Source organism: Phalacrocorax aristotelis, chromosome 4 (assembly GCF_949628215.1).
Source record: "Phalacrocorax aristotelis chromosome 4, bGulAri2.1, whole genome shotgun sequence".
In the NCBI taxonomy this organism is placed as follows: Eukaryota; Metazoa; Chordata; class Aves; order Suliformes; family Phalacrocoracidae; genus Phalacrocorax; species Phalacrocorax aristotelis.
Genome location: NC_134279.1, coordinates 71,091,312 through 71,113,014, shown reverse-complemented (window position 1 = coordinate 71,113,014; position 21,703 = coordinate 71,091,312). Strand labels below are relative to the sequence as shown.

At 40.5% G+C, this 21,703-nt stretch overlaps 1 protein-coding gene across 2 annotated transcripts; it reads right to left on the bottom strand.

Annotated features, from left to right (window-relative positions):
• Positions 1 to 5,381: 5,381 nt before the first annotated feature.
• LOC142056676 (uncharacterized) lies at positions 5,382 to 15,160 on the bottom strand. Of its 2 annotated transcripts, none has more exons than XM_075091919.1 (5): positions 15,011 to 15,160; positions 12,710 to 13,039; positions 11,149 to 11,271; positions 9,925 to 10,058; positions 5,382 to 6,467 (listed from the first exon to the last, which is right to left on the bottom strand). In XM_075091919.1, the coding sequence occupies exons 1-5, from the start codon at positions 15,060 to 15,062 to the stop codon at positions 6,348 to 6,350; spliced, it is 759 nt and encodes a 252-aa protein (XP_074948020.1). In that variant the 5' UTR covers positions 15,063 to 15,160; the 3' UTR covers positions 5,382 to 6,347. The 2 variants fall into 2 exon arrangements, with proteins under 2 accessions (XP_074948020.1, XP_074948021.1); XM_075091920.1 differs by having other exon boundaries at positions 6,223 to 6,467; positions 9,925 to 10,031.
• Between the last annotated feature and the right edge of the window lie 6,543 nt (positions 15,161 to 21,703).

Below are 21,703 nucleotides of genomic sequence, written 5' to 3'. Positions count from 1 at the left end.
CCAGTGCTCAGCACCAGGCCACAGCAACCTAGCCAAAGCCTTGTTACTAGAATGTAGTAGTTCATCAAAAACCTTCCTCCCATTTCAGCATTTCATCTTGTGTGGAAAATGAGAAGCATTTACACATTATCACCTGTCCTTTCTCTTGACCAGAGAAATTGGTTAATGCTCTTTTGATCTGTGTATTCATTACTCAGTTGTATTTGCAGCTTCCTGTTTACAAAATACTGAGACAAGACTGCTTATTAAAAGAAAAAAAAATTTTAAAACTCCATTTATAACCACCCTGTAACTACCCAAGATGGCAAAAATAAATTCTGATGATCTTCTAGATGTACTTTATGGTTTATTTCTGCTGTTAATTTATAGAGGATGTGGCATTATATCTTGGTTTGGAGCTTGATGGTGAAATAGATTCAGCATACAAAATTGTATCTGGGTTTGAAAGCCCAGTTCATCAAGATGGAATAAAACCAACACATCATCCTCTTTAGGCTAGTGGAAACATGGACTCTGTGGACCCCATGACACACTTCAGTTTCCTCTCAGGTGGTGTTTTTCCTTAAATTAAGGGTCTATTTGAAGATTGCAGTCTTTAATAGAGATGCAGGTAAAAACATTTTAGCTCAAAGTATTGGTTTGCACCTATGCAAACCTCTGCAAACCGGATCCTCGCAAATTTATGGGCCCCGATGGGATGCACCCATGAGCACTGAGGGAGCTGGTGGATGGTCTTGCTGAGCCACTCTCCATCATCTTTGAAAGGTCATGGAGGACAGGAGGGGTGCTGAAGGACTGGAGGAAAGCAAATGTCACTCCAATCTTCGAAAAGGGCAAGAGGGAGGACCTGGGAAACTATAGGCCAGTCAGCCTCACCTCCATCCCTGGAAAGGTGATGGAACAGTTCATTCTGGAGGTCATCTTCAGGAATGTAGAGGACAAGGAGGTTATCAGAAACAGTTAACATGGATTCACCAAGGGGCAATCACGCTTGACCAACCTGATAGCCTTCTGTGATGGCATGACTGGCTGGGTCGATGAACGGAGAGCATTGGATGTTGTTTATCTTGACTTCAGTAAGCCGTTTGACACTGTCTCCCATAACATCCTCACAGGCAAGCTTAGGAAGTGTGGGTTGGATGAGAGGACAGTGAGGTGGATTGAGAACTGGCTCAACAACAGAGCTCAGAGGGTCATGATCAATGGGGCAGAGTCTGGATGGAATCCTGTCACTAGTGCCTGTCACAGGGGCCTGTGCTGGGTCCAGTCCTGTTCAACATATTCATCAGTGACCTGGACAAAGGGACAGAGCGTACCCTCAGCAAGTTCACTGATGATACCAAGCTGGGAGGAGTGGCTGATACACCAGAAGGCTGTGCTGCCATCCAACAAGACCTGGACAGGCTGGAGAGCTGGGCCCAGGGGAACCTCGTGGAATTCAACAAGAGCAAGTGCAAGGTCCTGCACCTGGGGAGGAACAACCCCAGGCACCAGTACAGGCTGGGGGCTGAACTACTGGAAAGTGGCTCTGCTGAGAAGGACCTGGGAGTGCTGGTGGGCAGCAAGCTGACCCTGAGCCAGCACTGTGCCCTTGTGGCCAAGAAGGCCAATGGTATTCTGGGGTGTATTAAAAGGAGTGTGGCCAGCAGGTCGAGAGAGGTTATCCTCCCCCTCTACTCTGCCCTAGTGAGACCACATTTGGAGTCCTGTGTCCAGTCTTGGGCCCCCCAGTTTAAGGAGTATGTGGAACTGCTTGAGCAAGTCCAGCAGAGAGCTAAGATGATGATCAGGGGACTGGAGCATCTCTCTTATGAGGAAAGGCTGAGAGACCTGGGTTTGTTCACCCTGGAGAAGACTGAGAGGGGAGTTCACCAATACCTATAAATATCTAAAGGGTGGGTGTCAGGACGATGGGACTAGGGTCTTTTCAGTGGTGCCCAACGAGAGGACAAGGGGCAATGGGCACAAACTGGAACACAGGAAGTTCCACCTCAATATGAGAAAAAACTCCTTTCCTGTGCGGATGCCAGAGCAGTGGCACAGGCTGCCCAGGGAGGCTGTGGAGTCCCTTCCCTGGAGACGTTCAAACCCCGCCTGGACGCGTTCCTGTGCCCCCTGCTCTGGGTGTGCCTGCTCAAGCAGGGGGTTGGACAAGATGATCTCCAGAGGTCCCTGCCAACCCCTACCATTCTGTGATTTCAACTTTTATTTCCCAAGCAATGCTAGGAACTACACAAGAATTACAATTCAAACAAAACCCTTCCTATTTACATAGACTTTCTCTACAGATTTACCCTATCTCCAGAGCTGCACTTGCCTAATAGAGGACACTGCCTAATAAGGACACTGAGAGTGTCCTTAACTAGTTAAATGAAGACATCCTTAAGTCAATTTAAGGCTGGCCGTAGCTGTTTAGCTTTTGATAATAGTGGCAGTTTTACAGTGGTTCTTCATATCGGCAGTACAAAGAAAACACTTCAGTTAAAATCAGGTTTCAGACAAATTTTAGTCAACCACGTAAATGCCACTGCTGTTCTGACAGCACTGTTATCAGGCACAAGAACGCTAGTCAGACCGTCACACGCAAACATGACTGTTTTGTCAATATGTTGGTTGGGGCACCTCATCATCCTGCCTGCTACTGAGGATCCTTGATGTAATAGAGCCAGGAATACCTGCTCCATACTCTTCTTCCACAGGTACTATGAGAGGAAATAACCCCAACCCAGGGCTTGGAAAAAAAGTGTGGTTCAAATCAGACAAATAATCTGTACCTAGTTGCTAAGACTAGCCGCCTAAGTGCTGGGTAGATTAATTAACCTGCAAGTCCTTGGATCATTGTGCAATGGAGCAGGAAGAGAGAAGGTTCAAGGCCATAGTCTCAAGTTAACTATACTAGGTCTCCAAACCAGAGTCATGAGCATAACAGAAACAGAGAAGGAGCCTCACTTGTAGGACTATGAGTAAGCCAAGTACATTGATGAGACATTAAAAGTACGGCAGAACACTTAAGAGGCTTTAGAATACATTGTGCCAGTTTTGCTCTTAAATTAGTGTGTTTTAGCCTGTGCTTAACACAGGACTTGGAAACCCAAATTAAACCAGAATGGAACCACCACTTGGCAGCCGCCTGTTCAAGAGGGACTAACCACCAAAACTGGCTAGAAGCAAAGGCCCAGGATTCTCTTCAAGTTCTGTTATTAGGCGGATGGGCTTCATTATATACTGAACAGTTAAAACTGAGATCATACTGAACACTAGAATGTTTGTGGAGCTAAATTGCAGAGCTCTTTTTTGTTTTAAAGCTATCAGGATAACCATGAAGAAAAAGCAGAAGTCTGCCTGCCCTGGAACATCTTCATCAGGGTTTGTTGCTTCCCAAGTGGTACAGGAGCAGAGGCAACCTACATGATGCATAGGTGTCAAACTCTTGTTGACTGAGTAGGACAACCAGTGGGAGCTCTGAAAATATTCTGCTGGCTCATAGCCACTGTCAGCTGTAGATAAAAATAGGTCATGATAAATTGAGTGTAGCCTTCAACTGCCAGATGTTGGAAATAACTGTGTTAGCATACAAAATATGAGCAGCTGTTAATATGGTAGTATTCTTTGCTGGTAGGAACCACATTTAATTAACAATTTATTAGTACTGTTGTAATGACAATATGATTTGGAGACTATTAAACTGTGGCTTGGTGCAAATCTCTTCATTTAGTGTTTTTCCTACAATAATTCCCTAAATACTCTACATCTCCTCATTGTGCTTAAATAGAGAAAGAACCAATAATATATGGAAAGATCAAAATGTTCCACACTCACAATGCTGGTGCAAAACAGAGAGCTTTTTTGATCAGGGACCTGGGCTGAAGGTCATTACCCTTTTTACTGATTCTGACTTTCTTCTGCAGGGGACAAAGTTAGATGGTTTGTGGAAATCCAGAGTCTCATTTGTGATCCTCAAAGGAATATGGCACATGACAGTGTTTCACCATGCAGTAAAGGAAACATATCTGTAATAATAAGTTTCAGGACAAAAAAAAAAAAACAACCACAATTTTAAAGTGACTGAACTTCAAAAGGAAGAAAAGAAAATGCTCTTGCTTAATTCAATTCATAATGAGATATGCTATAACAATTTCTCTCGTGCAGGGTATGTTCACAGTGCAGTGATTACAGCATATTTCAGACAGCAGTATATTCACTGCAGAAGGGCATTCAGGGCAGTTACAGAACAGCCCAGGAAAGAGGAAGCACATAAAACAGTGATCCACGGCCAAACTACAATAATTTGAGAGGTAGCTTTGTGAACTGTAGTCACTACAGCATAGGCAGAGCCAGAGCATGAGCCATGCTACGCGGCCTTAAAGAGTATTGAGTAGTGAGGCAGTCACACATTTAGACTACGCAAACTGTTTTTAAGGGCTCTGGGAAAGCTAGGCTGTGTCTGCTGCACTGCCCAGGGACAAGCTGTAACAAGCGTCTTGAGCAGTGAAGTAATTTCTCCCTGCTTTGCTGGCAAGATGACCTAACATCCAGTTAAGCTCTGAAAAAAACCTTAACAGAAGATGAAATAACCCTGATACATTAATACATTCACATTTCAGATATCTGCTCTTAGTATTCAGCAGTCCTTGGACAACTGCCATTAGCTTTGCTGCCAATACTCTTCACCCCCTGTTCAGACCTTGGATGCCAGGTTTTACTTACATTTTCAGTTTTGATTTTTCTTCAGTGGTTTTTTTTTTAATGTTTTAGAACTGGCAAAAGTGGAACAAGTGTGAACACTCCCATCTCCTCCAAGCACCCCTCCTCCACCAGTTAGACGAAAATTATACATAATAATAACATATATAGCTTCATTTAAACCTAGTATTTCCTTGTGCGTAGGAGACTACCTTCTCTGGAAGACTTTTCATAGAATCATTAAGGTTGGAAAAAGACCTTTACGATCATCAAGTCCAACCATCAACCCAACAATAATAATCTCCTAAACTGTGCCCTGAAGTGCCACACCTACATGTCTTTTAAATACCTCCAGGGATGGTGACTCCACCACTTCTCTGGGCAGCCTGTTCCAGTGCCTGACCACTCTTCCAGTAAAGAAATTCTTCCTAATATCCAGTCTAAACCTCCCCTGGCACAGCTTGAGGCCATTTCTTCTCGTCCTATCGCTAGTGACCTGAGAGAAGAGACCAACACCTGCCTCACTACAACCTCCTTTCAGGTAGTTGTAGAGAGCGATAAGGTCTCCCCTCAGCCTCCTCTTCTCCAGATTAAACAACCCCAGTTCCTCAAACTCTCCTTGTTAAGTCCTGCTCTCCAGACCCTTCACCAGCTTCGTTGCCCTTCTCTGGACAAGCTCCAGCAACTCAATGTCCTTCTTGTGCTGAGGGTCCCAAAACTGCACACAGTACTCGAGGTGCGGCCTCACCAGTGCCAAGTACAGGGCCACGATCACCTCCCTGCTCCTGCTGGCCACACTATTCCCGATACAAGCCAGGATGCTGTTGGCCTTCTTGGCCGCCTGAGCACACTGCTGGCTCATGTTCCGCCGGCTGCCAACCAACACCCCCAGGTCCTTCTCCTCTGGGCAGCTCTCCAGCCACTCCTCCCCAAGCCTGTAGCGTTGCATGGGGTTGTTGTGACCCAAGCGCAGGACACAGCACTTGGCCTTGTTAAACCTCACAGAATTGACCTTGGCCCATTGAACCAGCCCGTCCAGGTCCCTCTGTAGAGCCTTCCTACCCTTAAGTAGAGTGTGCGAATGAGTTAACATTCCCTTTCTACATTAATATGATCCTTTCTGGCCTACCACTCCGGCTATGATGTGGTCAGCACCGATGACAGTTTCAGAGATCAGACTCCATCCTGTGTGTAGTCTATCCTGTCTATTTGGTCAAATGATTACCACCATGTGCATTTTTTTTCTCTACCTTCTGTTATTTATACATGGGCTGCCTGAAGAAATGCTTTTTTTGGAGAATGTTGTTCAGTCCAGAAGACTTTTCAAAGGTTGATAATACATCCTTTATTATTTCTGGACACAGCAGGAAGAGTTGAAGGCAGTCTTCTAAAATGACATACCCTCCAAATTCAGACTCCCTACTGTGTTTTGTTAGTGACAAAACATTCAGAGACTGTTTGGAACCAACCTTTTTTCTTGTATATTGTCCCACTGATATGCTTCTGACCGGAAACTCACATAATGCACCCTTCAGCAGCAAATTATCATATTGTTTTCAGTTTCATAGTTATTTTGCCATATTTTGTTTATGACGTCGTCCTTTCAGTTCTGAATGTCAAAGTAGATGGCAGATCCTTGTCTTGTTCTAGGCTTTTCAGCTGCCCTAGTTTTGTGGGATTTGCTCATCTGCTGCACTGGATACAACTGTTGCAGTGGATTTGTCATCTTTTCCTTTTGATTCATTGCAAAAAACATCAAGTGATTCATAAAGTGTAGACACAGCCTCAAAAAGCAAAGGAAACTCCAGTCAAAATAACTTTTACCCACAAAGTCTATTTATAATGAACTTTTACGCAAGACACAGCGTCTAGCACAGCCCGAGGGAACAGAGAGAAACACAGGCCACAGAGTTGTAATTTCAGAGGGAAGGAGTGTCTCAGTACTAACACTGAAAGACAAAGTCTTCCTATGTTTGGATTCAATCCTCATCATTAATTAGGTACAAGCCACTTATTTAGAATACCAAAGATGTCAAGTTCCAGTGTAAACCAGGTTCTATGAATTGGCTAAGCTTTTTTATTTTTAGCTTTTTGTTTTAATCATTTAACACCAATATTTCCAAAAAGCTTTACACACTGTTCCTTCTGGAAGGACGATCTTTTGTTGCAGTAAACTAGCACACTGTTCCACTATTCAGATGCTTTCTGGACTGTGCAAAAAATCCTGTTTTCATTTCCTAAGCACATGTAGGATTTGGGATCTTCAGGTAAGTCCTTCAGCAAAAGCCAAGAATTAAAGATCTCCCTGAAATGCGCACAAAGACCTGTGCTCACAGACATATTCATTCTCAAGCTGACATGGCATAAAACAATAAAAAGGTGGAAGTGATGAAATGGTAGGTTTTTATCTTCACACTTGTACTTTGCTATGGGGATTTACTATTTTTGTTTTAATGAGTGGTGTTCAGACCAGAGAGAGGTACCTGCTGGCTGAATGTCAAATAGGAGGCATGGTAGGTACGGCTAATGAACCTGCATCATGCTCCTATGCATTTTTGCACAACCAGAGCCTCTCAGGAGTGTGCTTTTTGTGTGGTTCCATGAGCTGGAAATTTGCATTAATCCTACAGCAGTGCATAGATTTGGGCTGGAACCTGCAGAACTTAGCGATGAAAAAAATCATCAACTGCTCTAAGAATTCCCTCAAGGGCCAAATCCCTCTGCAGCTGCCAGAACTGTCTGGGAAACACTCCCTGAGCATTTCAACTCGGGAGATATGGGATGAATCTCCAGAGAGATAGAGACAAGTGCTATAAAAGCACAACTACAGTGGCTTGCTTTGCCACGGGAATGTTCACTGTCAGGTTAAGCTAACTTAGATAATTGGAGCTATGTGTTGTCCCCTGACCTAATTGCTCAGGGTTTTTATGACATATGATACAGACAAGAATAAAATCCATGCTTTGATTCAAGTTCTGTGTTATAAGATTGCCTTTGCAACCCCAAGGACCGGAAAAAGCACATGACATAAATTGGAGACTGTAAATAGCCTTGCAGAGGCGTACAGAACCTTCACGTTTGCTGTTCTAGAAATGGTGCCTAAACCTACCCAGAATGTACAGCAAATTTCCAAGGTTTGAAAAAAAAAAGGGGAGGGGTAAGCAATGTAAAAAACTAGAAAAAAATTAAATTAAACTGATCATGTTCTGCAACACAACTGCAAGGCAATGACTGCAACTCTAGAGCCATCATAATTTTGCTCATTACTGCTGGCTTAATTTGTTTGAAATATAGTGTCCATGCACATCGTATGTACTGGCTTTACTAATCTACTGTATCTCTTAAATGATTTATAAAGATTCAGTTATGCTTTAACATTTAAAATGATAACACTATGAAATCACCCTTCTAGCTTTCATTAAAATAGCAAAAAAGTGTGTTACATGAAAAAAAACACTGAACCTGTATCATGACACACACTGTGGTTAACAGCTGCTAAATTATAAAGCAAAACTGAAAGATCTTGTATAATTGTATTCACACATCATCTGGATGAATCTTGTTGTCCATACAAACCCTGAGCTTAAGTCCTGATTTAATGGCTACTAATGAACTCCTCACTCTGCACCACCTCTGATGCTTGCTTTCTCATTCTCAACCTCTTTTTCTTACATCTTCATTAAATATTAACAAGTAGAAGAGTTATCCATTTATAGCTAGCAATTAGAATATTTTATCACTATGACCATACCATCTCATGCCTTGTCTTTTTACTTTTTCTACTACAATACCTCCTGTAAAAGCAAGACTCTCAGCTTCAGTAAGAATCTACATATTATGGGGAATTAATTTTCCCAGCTATACATTTTCTTTTTTTAGAATGATGACTATTGCACAACAAAAGATAGATATTACTGTTTTACAGCCTGCGTCCTGATATTCTCTCTCACCATAATTTCAGCACCAGTGTGACCAAATCAAAACTGAAGCCAGGTTCGCTAACAGAATTCAGGAATCTATAAACTCAATATCTGCAGTTGTGACCATGGGCTTTAGCACTTTACATCACCTCTGTGTGGCTTGTCCAAGCCTGTCCAGCTGACTGTAGCAGAAGTTGCGCCTGCCTATGCAGGTGTTAAATTAGGGCTGCTTCTCCTTGCCATTTTATGTTTGTCCTGGGTTTGGCTGAGATAGAGTTAATTTTCTTTCTAGTAGCTGTATAGTGCTGTGATTTAGATTTAGGGTGGAGAATAATGTTGATAACACACAGACGTTTTGGTTGTTGCCAAGTAGTGCTTACACTAGTCAAGGACTTTTCCAGCCTCCCGTGCTCTGCCGGGCGCACGAGAAGCCGGGAGGGGAGGGGGCACAGCTGAGAGAGCTGATCCAAACTGGCCAAAGGGATGTTCCATACCATATGACATCATGCTTGGTATATAAACTGGTAGGAATTGGCCGGGGGGACAGTGATCACTGCTCAGGGATGGGATGGACATTGATCAGTGGGTGGTAAGCAATTGTATTGTGCATCACTTGTTTTGATGATGATTACAATGATGATAATACTACTAATAACTTTTTCTCTTCCTCTGCTGTCCTATTAAATTGTTTTTATCTCAACCCACAGGTTTTACTTTTTTTCCCCCGTTTCTCTCCCCCATCCCACTAGGGATAGAGGGAAAGGTGAACAAGTGGCTGTGTGGTGCTTAGTTACCGATTGGGGTTAAACCATGGCAATGTTTTAATGTCATTAAAAGATTAATAACTGCCTGGAAAAAGGACCTTGCCTGAAATCTGCTACAAGCTCTCAGCAAGTGTTGCCTGATCTAATGGCCCTATGAGCTGAAGATGGTACAAGCCCCTTGAGCCTGGTATACAATTTTACATAAAGGGACTTTATTGCCTTTTTTTACTTCTTCCACACTGCTTTCACTCAGTCTCTATATTGATATTCTTCACTTTTTGCTGCCCTCTTCTCCAGACAATTTTAGAGTGTCATTAAATATAAGCACAGAATCCAATACTTTCCTACCACATAAATATCTGTTTTCTTATTTGAGTGCTGTCTCTTGCATGAAAACCTTTTTTTTTTTTTTTTTTTGCTTTAAACCTTTTTCACGTGTAGTAAGATGTCATCCTACGAACAGCAGCTTGTTGTGTGCTTTCTGTTCAGCACACTCCCCAGTGCTTCATTTTGAAAGTCCTTCCCTCAGAGCAGGAGTCTTTTTATGAACCACTTACCCATTCAGCAGAATTACATGATGAGTTTTCCTCATTTGCTTCATAGGTGGATTCATTTCTCTCATGAAGTTCTGCAACTTCGAGCTTCTGCTCCTCCTGGTGCCTTCCTGCCAGCACAGGAAGTTGTGCAGAACCTTAGCAAAAACCAAGTTAGAGTCACTGCTTGCTTACTGTCCATTTCCAGAGTCACCCTGGTACTCTTCCAGAGCTCTATAAATCTCTGATATGAAGAGTGCAGAGCTCTTGTATAGCTAGACTTGATGACAGGCACTAGAGTGGTGTTCAGCTTGCAGATGGAAACAGCTGCCTTCAGGTTGCTGAACACCCCTTAGGCGATGGAGATCTGGTTTGTGCCGTGGAAACCGATCAAGAGAACTGATCGGCTCACCCTTAAGTTGACACCTACAATGGGTCAGTTTATACAAGGACCTCAAGATCCATGCCTGTGTTAACTCCAGTGACTGAAATGGGAGCTTTCACTTGCCTAAATCCCCTCTCCCTGCTTTTTTAATATGCAAGTGGAATTGCATCTCAAGCCATAGATATTCCACCTATATCCCCGACAGCTCACAAGCTGAGTAAGCCTCATATTGCAACCACAATACTCACGCTACAGTTACTTAAGAGGCTGCCTTAGGTTATGTGCCACTGGTCTGTACCCACTGCCCACAGATGCCCTACATTTACACTCATCCCATACCCTTGCTTTTCACTGGTTTTTCTTGTGACTGCTTCCATCCTTCATTTCAGGATTTTGCAACACACAAAAATTATTAATTAGCTAATTAAAATCACAGCTTAAAAACCACAACTCAGAACGAAGTCCCCAAAGTCAGGTCTTTCAGATATCACTCCCAAGTGTCACTACCTAGAGTGAGAACATTATGTGGAGCGAAGTTCTGGCCCCTTGCTTTTTCCATCTGCTAAGAAATTATCAGAATCGATATTCCTTCAATATCTTAAACAGGTCAGTCTAAGTGATCACTCCTTCTGGAAAGATAAATAATGGAGGCAAGTGGCTGCAAGAACGCTCCCTTGAACTACAAGCTGTGCCTTCTGAGCCCCCCTCTCAGCTTCAGGTGCCCTTAGCAGATCAGAAGCAGGTGAACAGAAGTTATACATTCGAATTCCTCTTCGTGATGCCTCTTAAGCGCACCTGTCCAGCCATCTCAAAACAAACATCTAACTTGGAAAGTATGTGTTAATGGAAATATTGTCACTCACCAGAAAGTTCTGAGTGCTGTTTCTTTCTGCAGGGACAGAAGCAAAGATACAAGCTTCCCACCACTGACATTAAGAAAGGAATGATGGCCCATATTGACAAATCTTTCTTTTTCAAGAGAGCTCCTGCAATTATATATTTCAAATAAAGTTATGTACTGTTCAAAGATACAATAGAACACCACCGCCATAGCAAAAAAAAAAAAAAAAAAAAAAAATTAATATTACTTCAGGAGTGAATCAGTCCACCCTCCCCACCAAGTGCAAGGTCATCTATACTTTACCGTTCCTGAGGGATGCACGCGTGATGAACACTAACATCAATCCCTCCTATAGCTCCTGCAGTTTGGTAGTTCCCCCCCAGTGTCTAATCTGTGTCTTTTCTGCTTATACTTTAAGGCTATTACTACTTGACCAAGTAAGAGATCAGATCACTTAACTCGTTTTAAGAGCTCAGATTATTTTAACTCTTTTACATCCATTTCCCCCCATTTTGAACACTACCTCATTTATTGTCTGCCACTGATGTTTTCTAAATCTTTGATCACTTTTGTGCCTCCCTTTGGACTATCAGTTGGCCAATAGTGTAAAATAGTGGCCAAAACTGGACTGTGCTGGGTGAATGGAAAGGTTACTTCCTGTGACTTGACTGGTCAATATACAAGTGATGTTTGATAATGTTAAAGGTCTAGTCAGAGCTAGTCCCCTAGTTTTTCTCTACAGTTGAGAGGCAGAAAGAGAGAGGCAGAGATCAGCATCTTCAAGAAGTGATTAATAGTATCTTGAGACAGGTGTGTAACAGGAATGAGGTAAATTCTTTTCTAGATATGCTGCATTCTTTTAATAACTTAAGGTGAAACATACATTACTCCTATTGCTGAAAAATTTAACTGCCTCTGAATACTCGCTATATTACTGCTTTTCAAAGCTTAATTCAGAACTGGGACCTTAAATTGCTCCCCTGTAAAGGTTACCATATGACTATAATAAAATAAGGAGACACAGCCTGTATAAACGTTTTCTCATAACAACTTTATGGACATAATTCCTTATAAATATGGAACCCATACTGCTCTATCTTCCATAGTGATTCATCTCCCACTTTTTATTAAGAACTTGTAATAAAAAGATAAAATCGTTAGTAAAGGGTACATATTACTGAACAGAGTAACCATGTGATTGTTTCAGTCACTGCCTACCACAAGGCAAATTCATTCACTATCTTACATCTAGCCTACCAAATCCGTCTGAGAAACAATTGTTTGAGTCTTTTGTGAAATGCACAGCTGACGCACAGCTTTTTTGTAAGCCTTCACTCATAATTCCCCTTAGCAAACCCTTACAGAAGAAAACAAAAACTTTACATGGGGGTATTAAGGCAAAGAGCTTAAGTCAATTGTCATTAGGAGTTTTTCCGGTCCTCTCTGTATTTGTCTCATTCACCCTGAGGTCCACAGAGTTGGGGGAGGGATGTGGGAGAGGGAGGAAATATATAAAATAGTTCAAAATGAAGAATCTTTATGATGACAAGTTAAATGGCATGCATATACTCTTGCTAGCTTACCTTTCTCTTCAACAGTCACTGTTGTTCCATTTCCACATACTTTCTTACAGAAAGGTATTTCAATAATTATCTCACAGTAGTAAAATCCCGTGTCATTTCTACTGGCAGATTTTATCACCAGCACATCCATGCTTTGACGGGTGATGTTGGAAACATAAAAAAGTTCTGATGATACAGTTTTGGTGATGTTCTCTTTATTAACAAGATACCAGCTTATTCTATACCTTACAACAGATTTTTCCCAAACACAGGCTATTTCAGCACGGTCTCCAACTGATAGATCTATTTTTGCTGGGTTTTGGATGACTCTTATATTATTGGGATCTGTAGCTAGTGGAGAAAAACACGTAGATTTAAAAGTTAAAGCAGCAAAGAAATTACATTACAGCCCCAAATGTCTACAATCACAGCATTTAAAATAATGTTAATATTGTAAAATAATTATGAGATTACTTTTTAAGATCAGTTACTATCCACACCTCCCTTGAACAATCTGGCTTTCTGGCCTAAAGGAAACTGTAATCTGGTGTGCTAAAGCCCTCCATCATTGCTTTGTGTTTGTGTGTTTGTGTGCAATAAATGAAGATTTTCTTTGTAATTGCTGATATACTTACTTTTTATTTTCAGCAAAAAGCTTCTATAATAGAATAGTCTGAAGCATATTAAATACTTTATCTGACAGATAAAGAATGACCAAAAGGAGCTTTTCAGAATGATTCATCAGTGAATAGTGAAGACTGATCAAAATGAAAGGAAAATCCGCTACAATTTTTGTCACCGTGTAGTTCTTGTCCTGCACTGCTTCTAATTAGTGACAAAAGTACAGCATTTTTGGGGTGGGTTCTTTAATTTTGTTTAAACTTCTTTCATTAAGCTTTTGCTGACAAGTAGTTTATAGCATCACATTCACCTCCTTAGTTTATTAAGTATACAATATGCCATTCAGACCACAGGTGTCTCATCGGGTCTGTTGCCTGGCTTTTAGCTAAGGTTGACTTGGACATTATCAGAGGAAGCTTTTTATTCTTTCCTGTTTTGAATCTCTTTGTCACTTACTGTCCACATGCAAGGTGGACATGCATGAGATACCGTGCAACACTGTACAAAATATTTTCTTCTGACATGAAACCACTGTGTGAATATCAGACAACTTTTTCTTTTTTAAATGCTAGTGACATTGATGCTCATCACAAAAGTCCTAATCCTATAGAATCTATCCCCATGACTGCTGAGACCATTGGTTTCAGATGCTGTGCAGAGAATTATAATTTCCTTTTTTCTAGAATTTATACTGTTAAAATGAGGAACTACTTATAATAAGAGTAAACTGCTTGATTTTCTTCCAAATTTCATCCTGTTTGTAACTCAGACACATTTCACAAGAACCTATACGTAATGGGATGATTTTGCCCCCATCTAGTCCTAAAATGGCATCTGATAAGTTTTATCAGAATTTTATCAGAATTATGCAAATAAACTTTTCTCCTCTGCCCTTAGAAAAAAGCCACATATCTGTCAAACCTCGAGGAGTTAGGCTCCTCTATTTTTTCCACAATGCCACGCTCAACAACTTGCAGAGGAAAATATTGACAGCATAGGGGTAATAAATAGCAGAAAAAATAAGGGAAAGAATCAATGTAGCATATAAATGACAATTTAGAAGCTGTTCAAGTATCAAAGAACAGAACACTAATTTCAGTTTTTCTGTTCATTTGTTGTTTAAAACACAGTTCTGCTACAGGCTGTGCTAAATTTCCATCTTGTCACTTCACTGTCTTTCTGAAAAATATCACTGAAAACATCCTTTTGCCCTTGCTCTTAATCTCTCCCTCTCTTTCATTCAATTTTTTAATTTATACTGAACGCCTTCTCTATTATCCAGTGCAATTTGTATTGAATAAGGAACATGAAACCTTATCTGCTTTGCAGTTCAGTAACTAACGTGATCTAGAAGAAAACCTCCTTAATGTTTTAAAATTCTATATTCAGTGTTTGTCACAATAAATATTCAATTCTGAAGGTCTAAAAAATGGTGCTTGCATTAACCTAAAAACATTTTGGGCATTGAAGTGTAAGATTTGTTCCTCTACACTTTTTCTACAACAATCTCTTAGTGAAAATATTTTTATTTACTCCCCACACATTTTAATTTTGATTTCAGCATTATGAAAATATGGTTAACATCCTCCTTGTCTCTCAGGGTAGATATCTGAGGTAGATATACTGTGAGAAGTTTTTTTAAATCCAGCTCAAGAATTACAGGTGGCTATAAATAAAACAAAGCAAATAAACAGCACTTACCTAAGGTGCCAAAACACATTGTCAAAAGAAGTCTTAGTAAAATTATGATCATCACGCAGGACTATTAACACTTGCATCAGGGTGTCTTTGCGGAAGACACAAACAAATGAAAGCATGTCAGATTCACAGCTTAACTTCCTCTTCCCTCACGTGGCGAGCATGACAGAAACTTAAATGCAACCCAGATTTTCCCTATGCTGTTTGAAGCTGCCATCACAGATGTGTTTGGTTCAGAGCCCAGCTATCCTGTCTGAAATCACAACATTTCTTCTTCAAGTTTTAAATTGCGTCCTAACAGGTTACCATTTAACACAAGATTAGCCTCTCTTCTGATATGATGTAAAGAACTGCTTTTCCATACTTAGTGTGAACGTTTGCCGTTGAACTCTACAATCCTTCATTTAAAGACATTTTATGAAGATAAGACTTCTTTAGCTACCATGAACGTGCTTGTCAGCAGCCTCTTCTAGTCAATGTGATGAATCTTATCCAAAGCCAAAGAGACAATGATTATACATAAGTTACACCAATGCCAAGTATTACTCTTATCTTTCCTTATCACACATTTCATCGTCTTCTTGCTGAAACCTAGCCTAAATTCTTCCCTCTTGTGAAGAGTACTTTCCTAGTTTTGCCTTAACAGTAAGTAGCATAGCCTGTTGGCAGGAGCAATGGAGGAAGGTTTAGTTTGAAGACTGCACTCACAGCGGCTCCAACATCAGCGGGACACAATCCAGGACATGGCTGTGTATACATTGTGTCCCACTATTACCTCTGTGGGTGCAGCTGGATTAATGCAATACCAGTGTCGTGCATATTAACGATGGCATGTTTCAGGAAGATTGTAAGCATGGGTTAAATAAAATGATCTATAGTTACATCATCAAGTTAAGGGCCATGTTAAAACCAATTTGCCTTCAATTATTAAAAAAAATTCTACAAATATAGATCACTGTATGCTGTTTAATGTTCTCCAGTACTGATTTTTGGCTCCAATCCAGAATCACTTACATTGCCTGGCCAGAGAAGTGGAAGACAAAACATTGCTTCTGTTTTCTCAACTTATCCAGTCTTATTCCCTCAACAGATGTTTCAAATGCAAAGGTACTAGGCCAGACAAAATTGCTGCACAAACATGTTCCGTTGGATAACATCAAACTTACAAGGACAGAAGTTTAAAAAAAAAAAAAATCAAATAGAACACACAGAGAACACGATTCAGTTACACTAAGAACTTGATAAGAACCTGTCAGCCACAAAATTTCCTAGAACTGATATCAGATTTTAGCAGCACTGGGCAGGTGTCCGGAACAGCTAAGCTGCAATTTGTAATGACGATGCAGCCACATTTAAAGCCTAAAGCACTGTTTCTTCCATTTACCTGCTTCTCAGTATCTACCTTACAGGAGTAGTTTCCAGTGTCACTTAGGTTGCCAAGGAAAATTAAAAATGAGACAACAGCAAAGAGAAATGTCACAAAGCGCTGAAGGCTATCCCCATTCTGATGGTGCACAGCTGACTTAGTTACCACCCTTTATAGTTGTGAAGACATAAGAAATACTTTCAAATTCAAAAGAACGAAAGGATATATTACAGCAAGTAATTTATACTTAAGGATATGATTTAATTATATCAAATAATTCTGTTAGCATGGACATTATTTTATCTTTAGTACTACTGATCAAAGACACAGAATAAATGCAGTATGCATGTGTAAATTCAAGGGGAAAAACTAGCTTCTCTTGTATGTAAGTATCTACATTTGTGCATTTAGCATTGAGTGATGCAGCTGGCAGCTCCAGCACGCAGAATATTTTGTCTAGAGACTAGGCGAAGCTTTTTCAATGGTACTGACCGCAGCTTATATTTTCTCTGAAAGATGCTTTGGTTCTAATCCAAAGCATCTACTGTCTGAGGTGAAATTAATCAGCACACAGAAAAAGGGGTTGGGAAAAAGGTTTATTTTAGCCCAGGTTACTTCACTGTACCGTTTTATGACACAACCCCACAAACTCTCATCACAGTACTACTGAGTGGGGGGAAGAATATGGTGACAAAATTTCTTAAGCCAGCTTTGCTGCCAGAATAAGTGCATCACACAAAACAACTATGTGGGTCAGGAAAGGACCAACAACAGAAAGATCCTTGCAAGTCTTCTTTTCTTTCTGCAACTTAATCTTAGTTAACCTTGGAAACTGCATTGATGAATTTGGGTTCTGTATATGTGCAACTCACTCCCCGGGGTGCTGGAGATGATTGCAGAGCAGCTGCTCAGCACAGAGGCACTCTGTTCTTGGAGAGGCAACAATAGTTATAGCCAGTCTCTTCCAAATGCTTTCCACAAATCCATCTTCCCAAAACTTTTCTCTGTGGCATTGAAAGAACAGCAGTGGAGGCATACTGAAAAATACAATTGAAATGTTTAAACAGAGGCCCTAAATCCCCTCCCTCTTCCTCACCTGTCTGTCAGCCTTGCGTGAGAGCTTGTAGCAAGTACCAGTGAGACAGCAGCACTTCTGAGGTGTTACTGTCAGCTGGGAAAGTTTACTAATCTACAGCAGCATTGATGAGAATATGTGTGAAACTCAAGGTAGTCAAATGAGTTTGTAATTCTGCTGCACTGGAATCAGAAGATGGAGTAAAACCCATTTATATTTATTTTTTATGAGAAATTAATTTGAAACAACATTCTGAAGTACTAAGTCAAAGACACTATCAGATTCTTTTTTTAAAAAAAAGTTTTAACTCCCATTTGCCTTTTCACAATGTTCAAATCATAACAGACATTGTAGAAAGCTACAGGTGTGCCAAAAGAAAGTTATGGCAAAAATGGAAATGGCACTTTTGATGTGCCTAACTCATGAATCTTCCCCTCTTCCGACTCAAACACAAAGTGGAAAGCATGCTATCGCTTGGGCTTTTTATCCACTACCTGACTTCAGTGTAACAGACCTCAACTTCTTATGACAGTCAGTGGTGTTCTATGAGCTCTGTACAATACATAGACATGAATTTGGTCCAGCTATGACCCAAACAAAACTACCAAAAATTTGATACTAACTCTAGGACTCTTAGCACACTTATTTATTATCACAGAACAAAACACACCTAATTTATTTTCTAACTGTGAATAAAAAATTACTTCTCAGTAGGAAAATTGCTCCACAGTACAGCTGGACTAACAAAACAAATATGACAACTGTGGATACCACAATTAATTTTAGACTTATTTTTAAGAGTGCAAGTGATTCTTTTACCTGATTTAGTGATTAAAAAAAGTGAACTGCAAAAATTTCCTTTCCGAGGAGCCGCTATGGAATTCTCACACAACAGAAAAAAAAAAGGTCAGGGTACTGGCATCGCTACATTCATCAGCGGGACTTTCTCAAACAAGATAAATACTCGCATGAAAGAGGAACTATTTTCTTTAGCTTTCATTTTAGTTTGCACCTGGTTTAACATAACATAAAGGTTATGCTTTAACTTTTCCTAGAAAGCAAAAAAACTAACAGAAATATTACCTATCTTGTGAGTGCAAATAACTAATATGTGCATTTCAGCAATGTGGATGTAACTAGAAGTATTTGAGATGGAACAGTGCACGGGGAAGGAAGGTGGGATGTGACAAACCTGACCACGTGTTTGCCAAGTAGGGGCAAGACCTGTCATCTTCAGTGTTTAGAAGTAGATTCCTTTCCATTTTGTAACTGAGGCTCACATTTTTGCCACCTAGGCCGTATCAGATGCTGAGCAATGCTACAGCCAGCAGAGCCTAGAGCCAACAGAAAAGCAAGAAGAAGTGGCCTTAGGGCACTGGAAAAGGAGATGGTAAAACAGGGGTTACTGAGAGCCACCCTTTGTCCCTGAACACAAATAGGACTCCACCAGCTCTCAAGGACATTCAAGCTTCTACTCGTCAAAATTACATAGAATGATGGAACAAATGTAATTCGGCTTTCCAGGCAAAATAAACTGATCTCCCACAAGACCCAGAACAGCAGCATCTTGGAGGGTCTGCAGCTGTGGACAAAATAAGCTGTTACAAGAAGTCTGAAATGCAGGATCTTCTGATATCAGTTTCACTCTGGCTTCTTGTCACATCCTCTCCTTCTCCAACACCCAAGCGCTCTGCTATCTCCTCCTAGCTCTTCTACTCTGTAACTGCTACTTCCTTAACTCCAACCAAAATTAAAAACAAAGCTTATTCACCATAGCACAAATATACTGTGTACACACGAGACTTATCTCTGCTTCTAACATTACATATACCCTCTTTTCTTTTGTGTGTGTCCCATCTGACGTATGCTTTGAAGTAGTATTTAAGTACAGAGTGGCCTGATTTCTATCAAGTCTTGAGGTAGCACTGCAATGTTTTTCCTCGCTGTCCCGAAACGTGTGAGGGAAGAAAAAGGACAATTGCTAAACAGGTCCCTCTACAGAGATTTGAATGCCTGTAGGCTTCCATTTGCTTGGGTTGAGATTTCTCAGGAAAAAGAACATATAAAATATGCAACGACATCTTCTTCTAGCAGGAATGTGCTTTTTACAGACCAGTCTTGGATGCCTCTGGTGCAATACAAGATTTGACTGTGGCAAATTATTCCCTGATGGCCAATTGCACTGGAATAAGTCCAGATAAAATATTCTGTGGTTTTGTCTTTTTTTTTTAATCAGAAAGTCTTCATAAATTGAAGTAGAAAACCCCCCAACACATAAATCAACTGGTAATGAGGTACTCCTGTTTATAGTATCTTGAATACAGGTTTTTGTAGGATTTGCTCTAACAGAGCCTACTAGAAACGTATCAACAGGACATCTGGGAACACAGTGCCCAGAGTTAGCAGCTCTAAGACCCTTTACTGATTGGCTGGGGTTGACCATACAATTGCCCACTGAAGATACAGTTCAATTTTTATAATCTACCAGCATGACTTGCTGTTACCAGCATGTGCATTAGTTAATATCACCTCAGTTACAAAAACATGAATTGTAACCATACCGCTGTGTAACCTACACAGTACACCCATCATACTACATGGCATAACCAAGTAGGGAATGAGGAAAGATGTACAAGGAAGGAAAACGACTTAGCCGAACGCATTTCATTTCCCAAATACATACACAAAAGAAAACAAAAAAGAGTTGCCATCATGCCTTACTGCATCCGAGTTACAGTACTATACACTTCCCCTTTGGGCTTAATGTTGCAGGAAAATGGCTTTCACTGCGGCAGACCAGGTTAGATTGGCCTGTCACTAAATATTTATAGCCAAGTATGAAAAATAACCAATAGAAAATATGAAACAACCTTTCTTCATCCAGTAACTGAATGTGGCAGTTTCTGCAGTGATTTTAATGAGATGCAACCAGTGAGTATACACAGGCTGTCTACAGAGAAAAACTGACCAGGGCAGCTCTTCCAGCATAACTACTCCACAATAGCTATTCTGGAAGAGTGCTTTTCACTCTGTTTCCTTTGTTCTTGAACAGTGTCTCCACATGGAGGAAATTGCTGCTGAATAGCCAAAGTAAATCAGAACAATTACCACAGCAACATTTCATTTGTACACGATTCTGGATTGGGAATTATTAACTGACTGAAAGGCATGTATTTTCTTCTTTTAAAGCTATCTATTTCCTCTTCCAGTTTTATGTTCATTGATCAGAAATGCGGTTTTGTATGGTGTTGCACCAAGCATTATTCATCACTACCGCTGCAGTGAAGTGACTGCCTTGATTCTCATCTCAGCTATGTACATTCCCATGGTGAAAAGTAAAACAAGTAGAGATGCCCAATGGGATGCAAACAGAATCAGGTTCTACGGGTCCATGTTGGTTAGAGCTAAGAATTAAAACAGAAAGATGCAACTTTTCTTTTGAACATAAATACATACCAGCTATTAGGAAAGCTAGCTGCTGTCCAAGTTTTCTTCTGCTGCAGCTCAATCAGATCTGCTTAGAATTTGCACTTAGCTGCCTGTTTAAACCTAAACACAGTCCTCCATAATTAACTTCAACTTGATGCTAATGAAACATTTCCTGCTACCACTGTGCACATACTTCAAGCCTGAGAAGTATGAATGTTCACAGTGTCATAAGAACAGCGTTCCTGCTTCAGGTTACGTGATGAGTTAGATACTGGCCAGGTGGCAACCCACTTGTCAACAGACTAGCTCCAGTTTACCCAGAATACAAGACTGAACATCCAGAACTGGGATACTGTGAAGCAAAGCTAATCAGTTTGGAACGTTAAGAGACATAATTTAAATGAAATTAGTTCAAAGGAATACAAACAGTACATCAAATTTCAGTTTAGAGCAATGCAGAAACTTTGCAGTTCTTGCCTAAAAGACAAAGTAGCCGCAACATGACAGTCATTCCTCCTTGCATGTAGAAACAGAACGTAATTTGGCAAAACACTACTCTGTGATTTGGAGTCTTCTCCTCTAACATTAAAAAAACCTAAGAGAAGACTCTTGAATCACCACTAATTAGAAAGTCAATTCAAGACTGTAGGACTAATACGACTTTGTCAATGCTCGACAGTGAAGCATCCTAGAAGCAATCACTTCAAAGCCACCCACAGCAAGCACAAAAACGTTCAATATGTTTGTGCTGCAACACCAAGGTCATTTTTGACCACATTTCAGAAAAAAAGAGAGTTGTAAATAATTAGCCAAAAATACCCACAAC

Coding starts and splice junctions, on each gene's coding strand:
- LOC142056676 (XM_075091919.1), bottom strand. CDS start 15,062: ATGATCATAATTTTACTAAGACTTCTTTTGACAATGTGTTTTGGCACC. Junction 13,040..15,010: donor AATGTGTTTTGGCACCTTAG/GTAAGTGCTGTT, acceptor TTTCTCCACTAG/CTACAGATCCCAATAATATA. Junction 10,059..11,148: donor ACAGCACTCAGAACTTTCTG/GTGAGTGACAAT, acceptor GTTTTTGCTAAG/GTTCTGCACAACTTCCTGTG.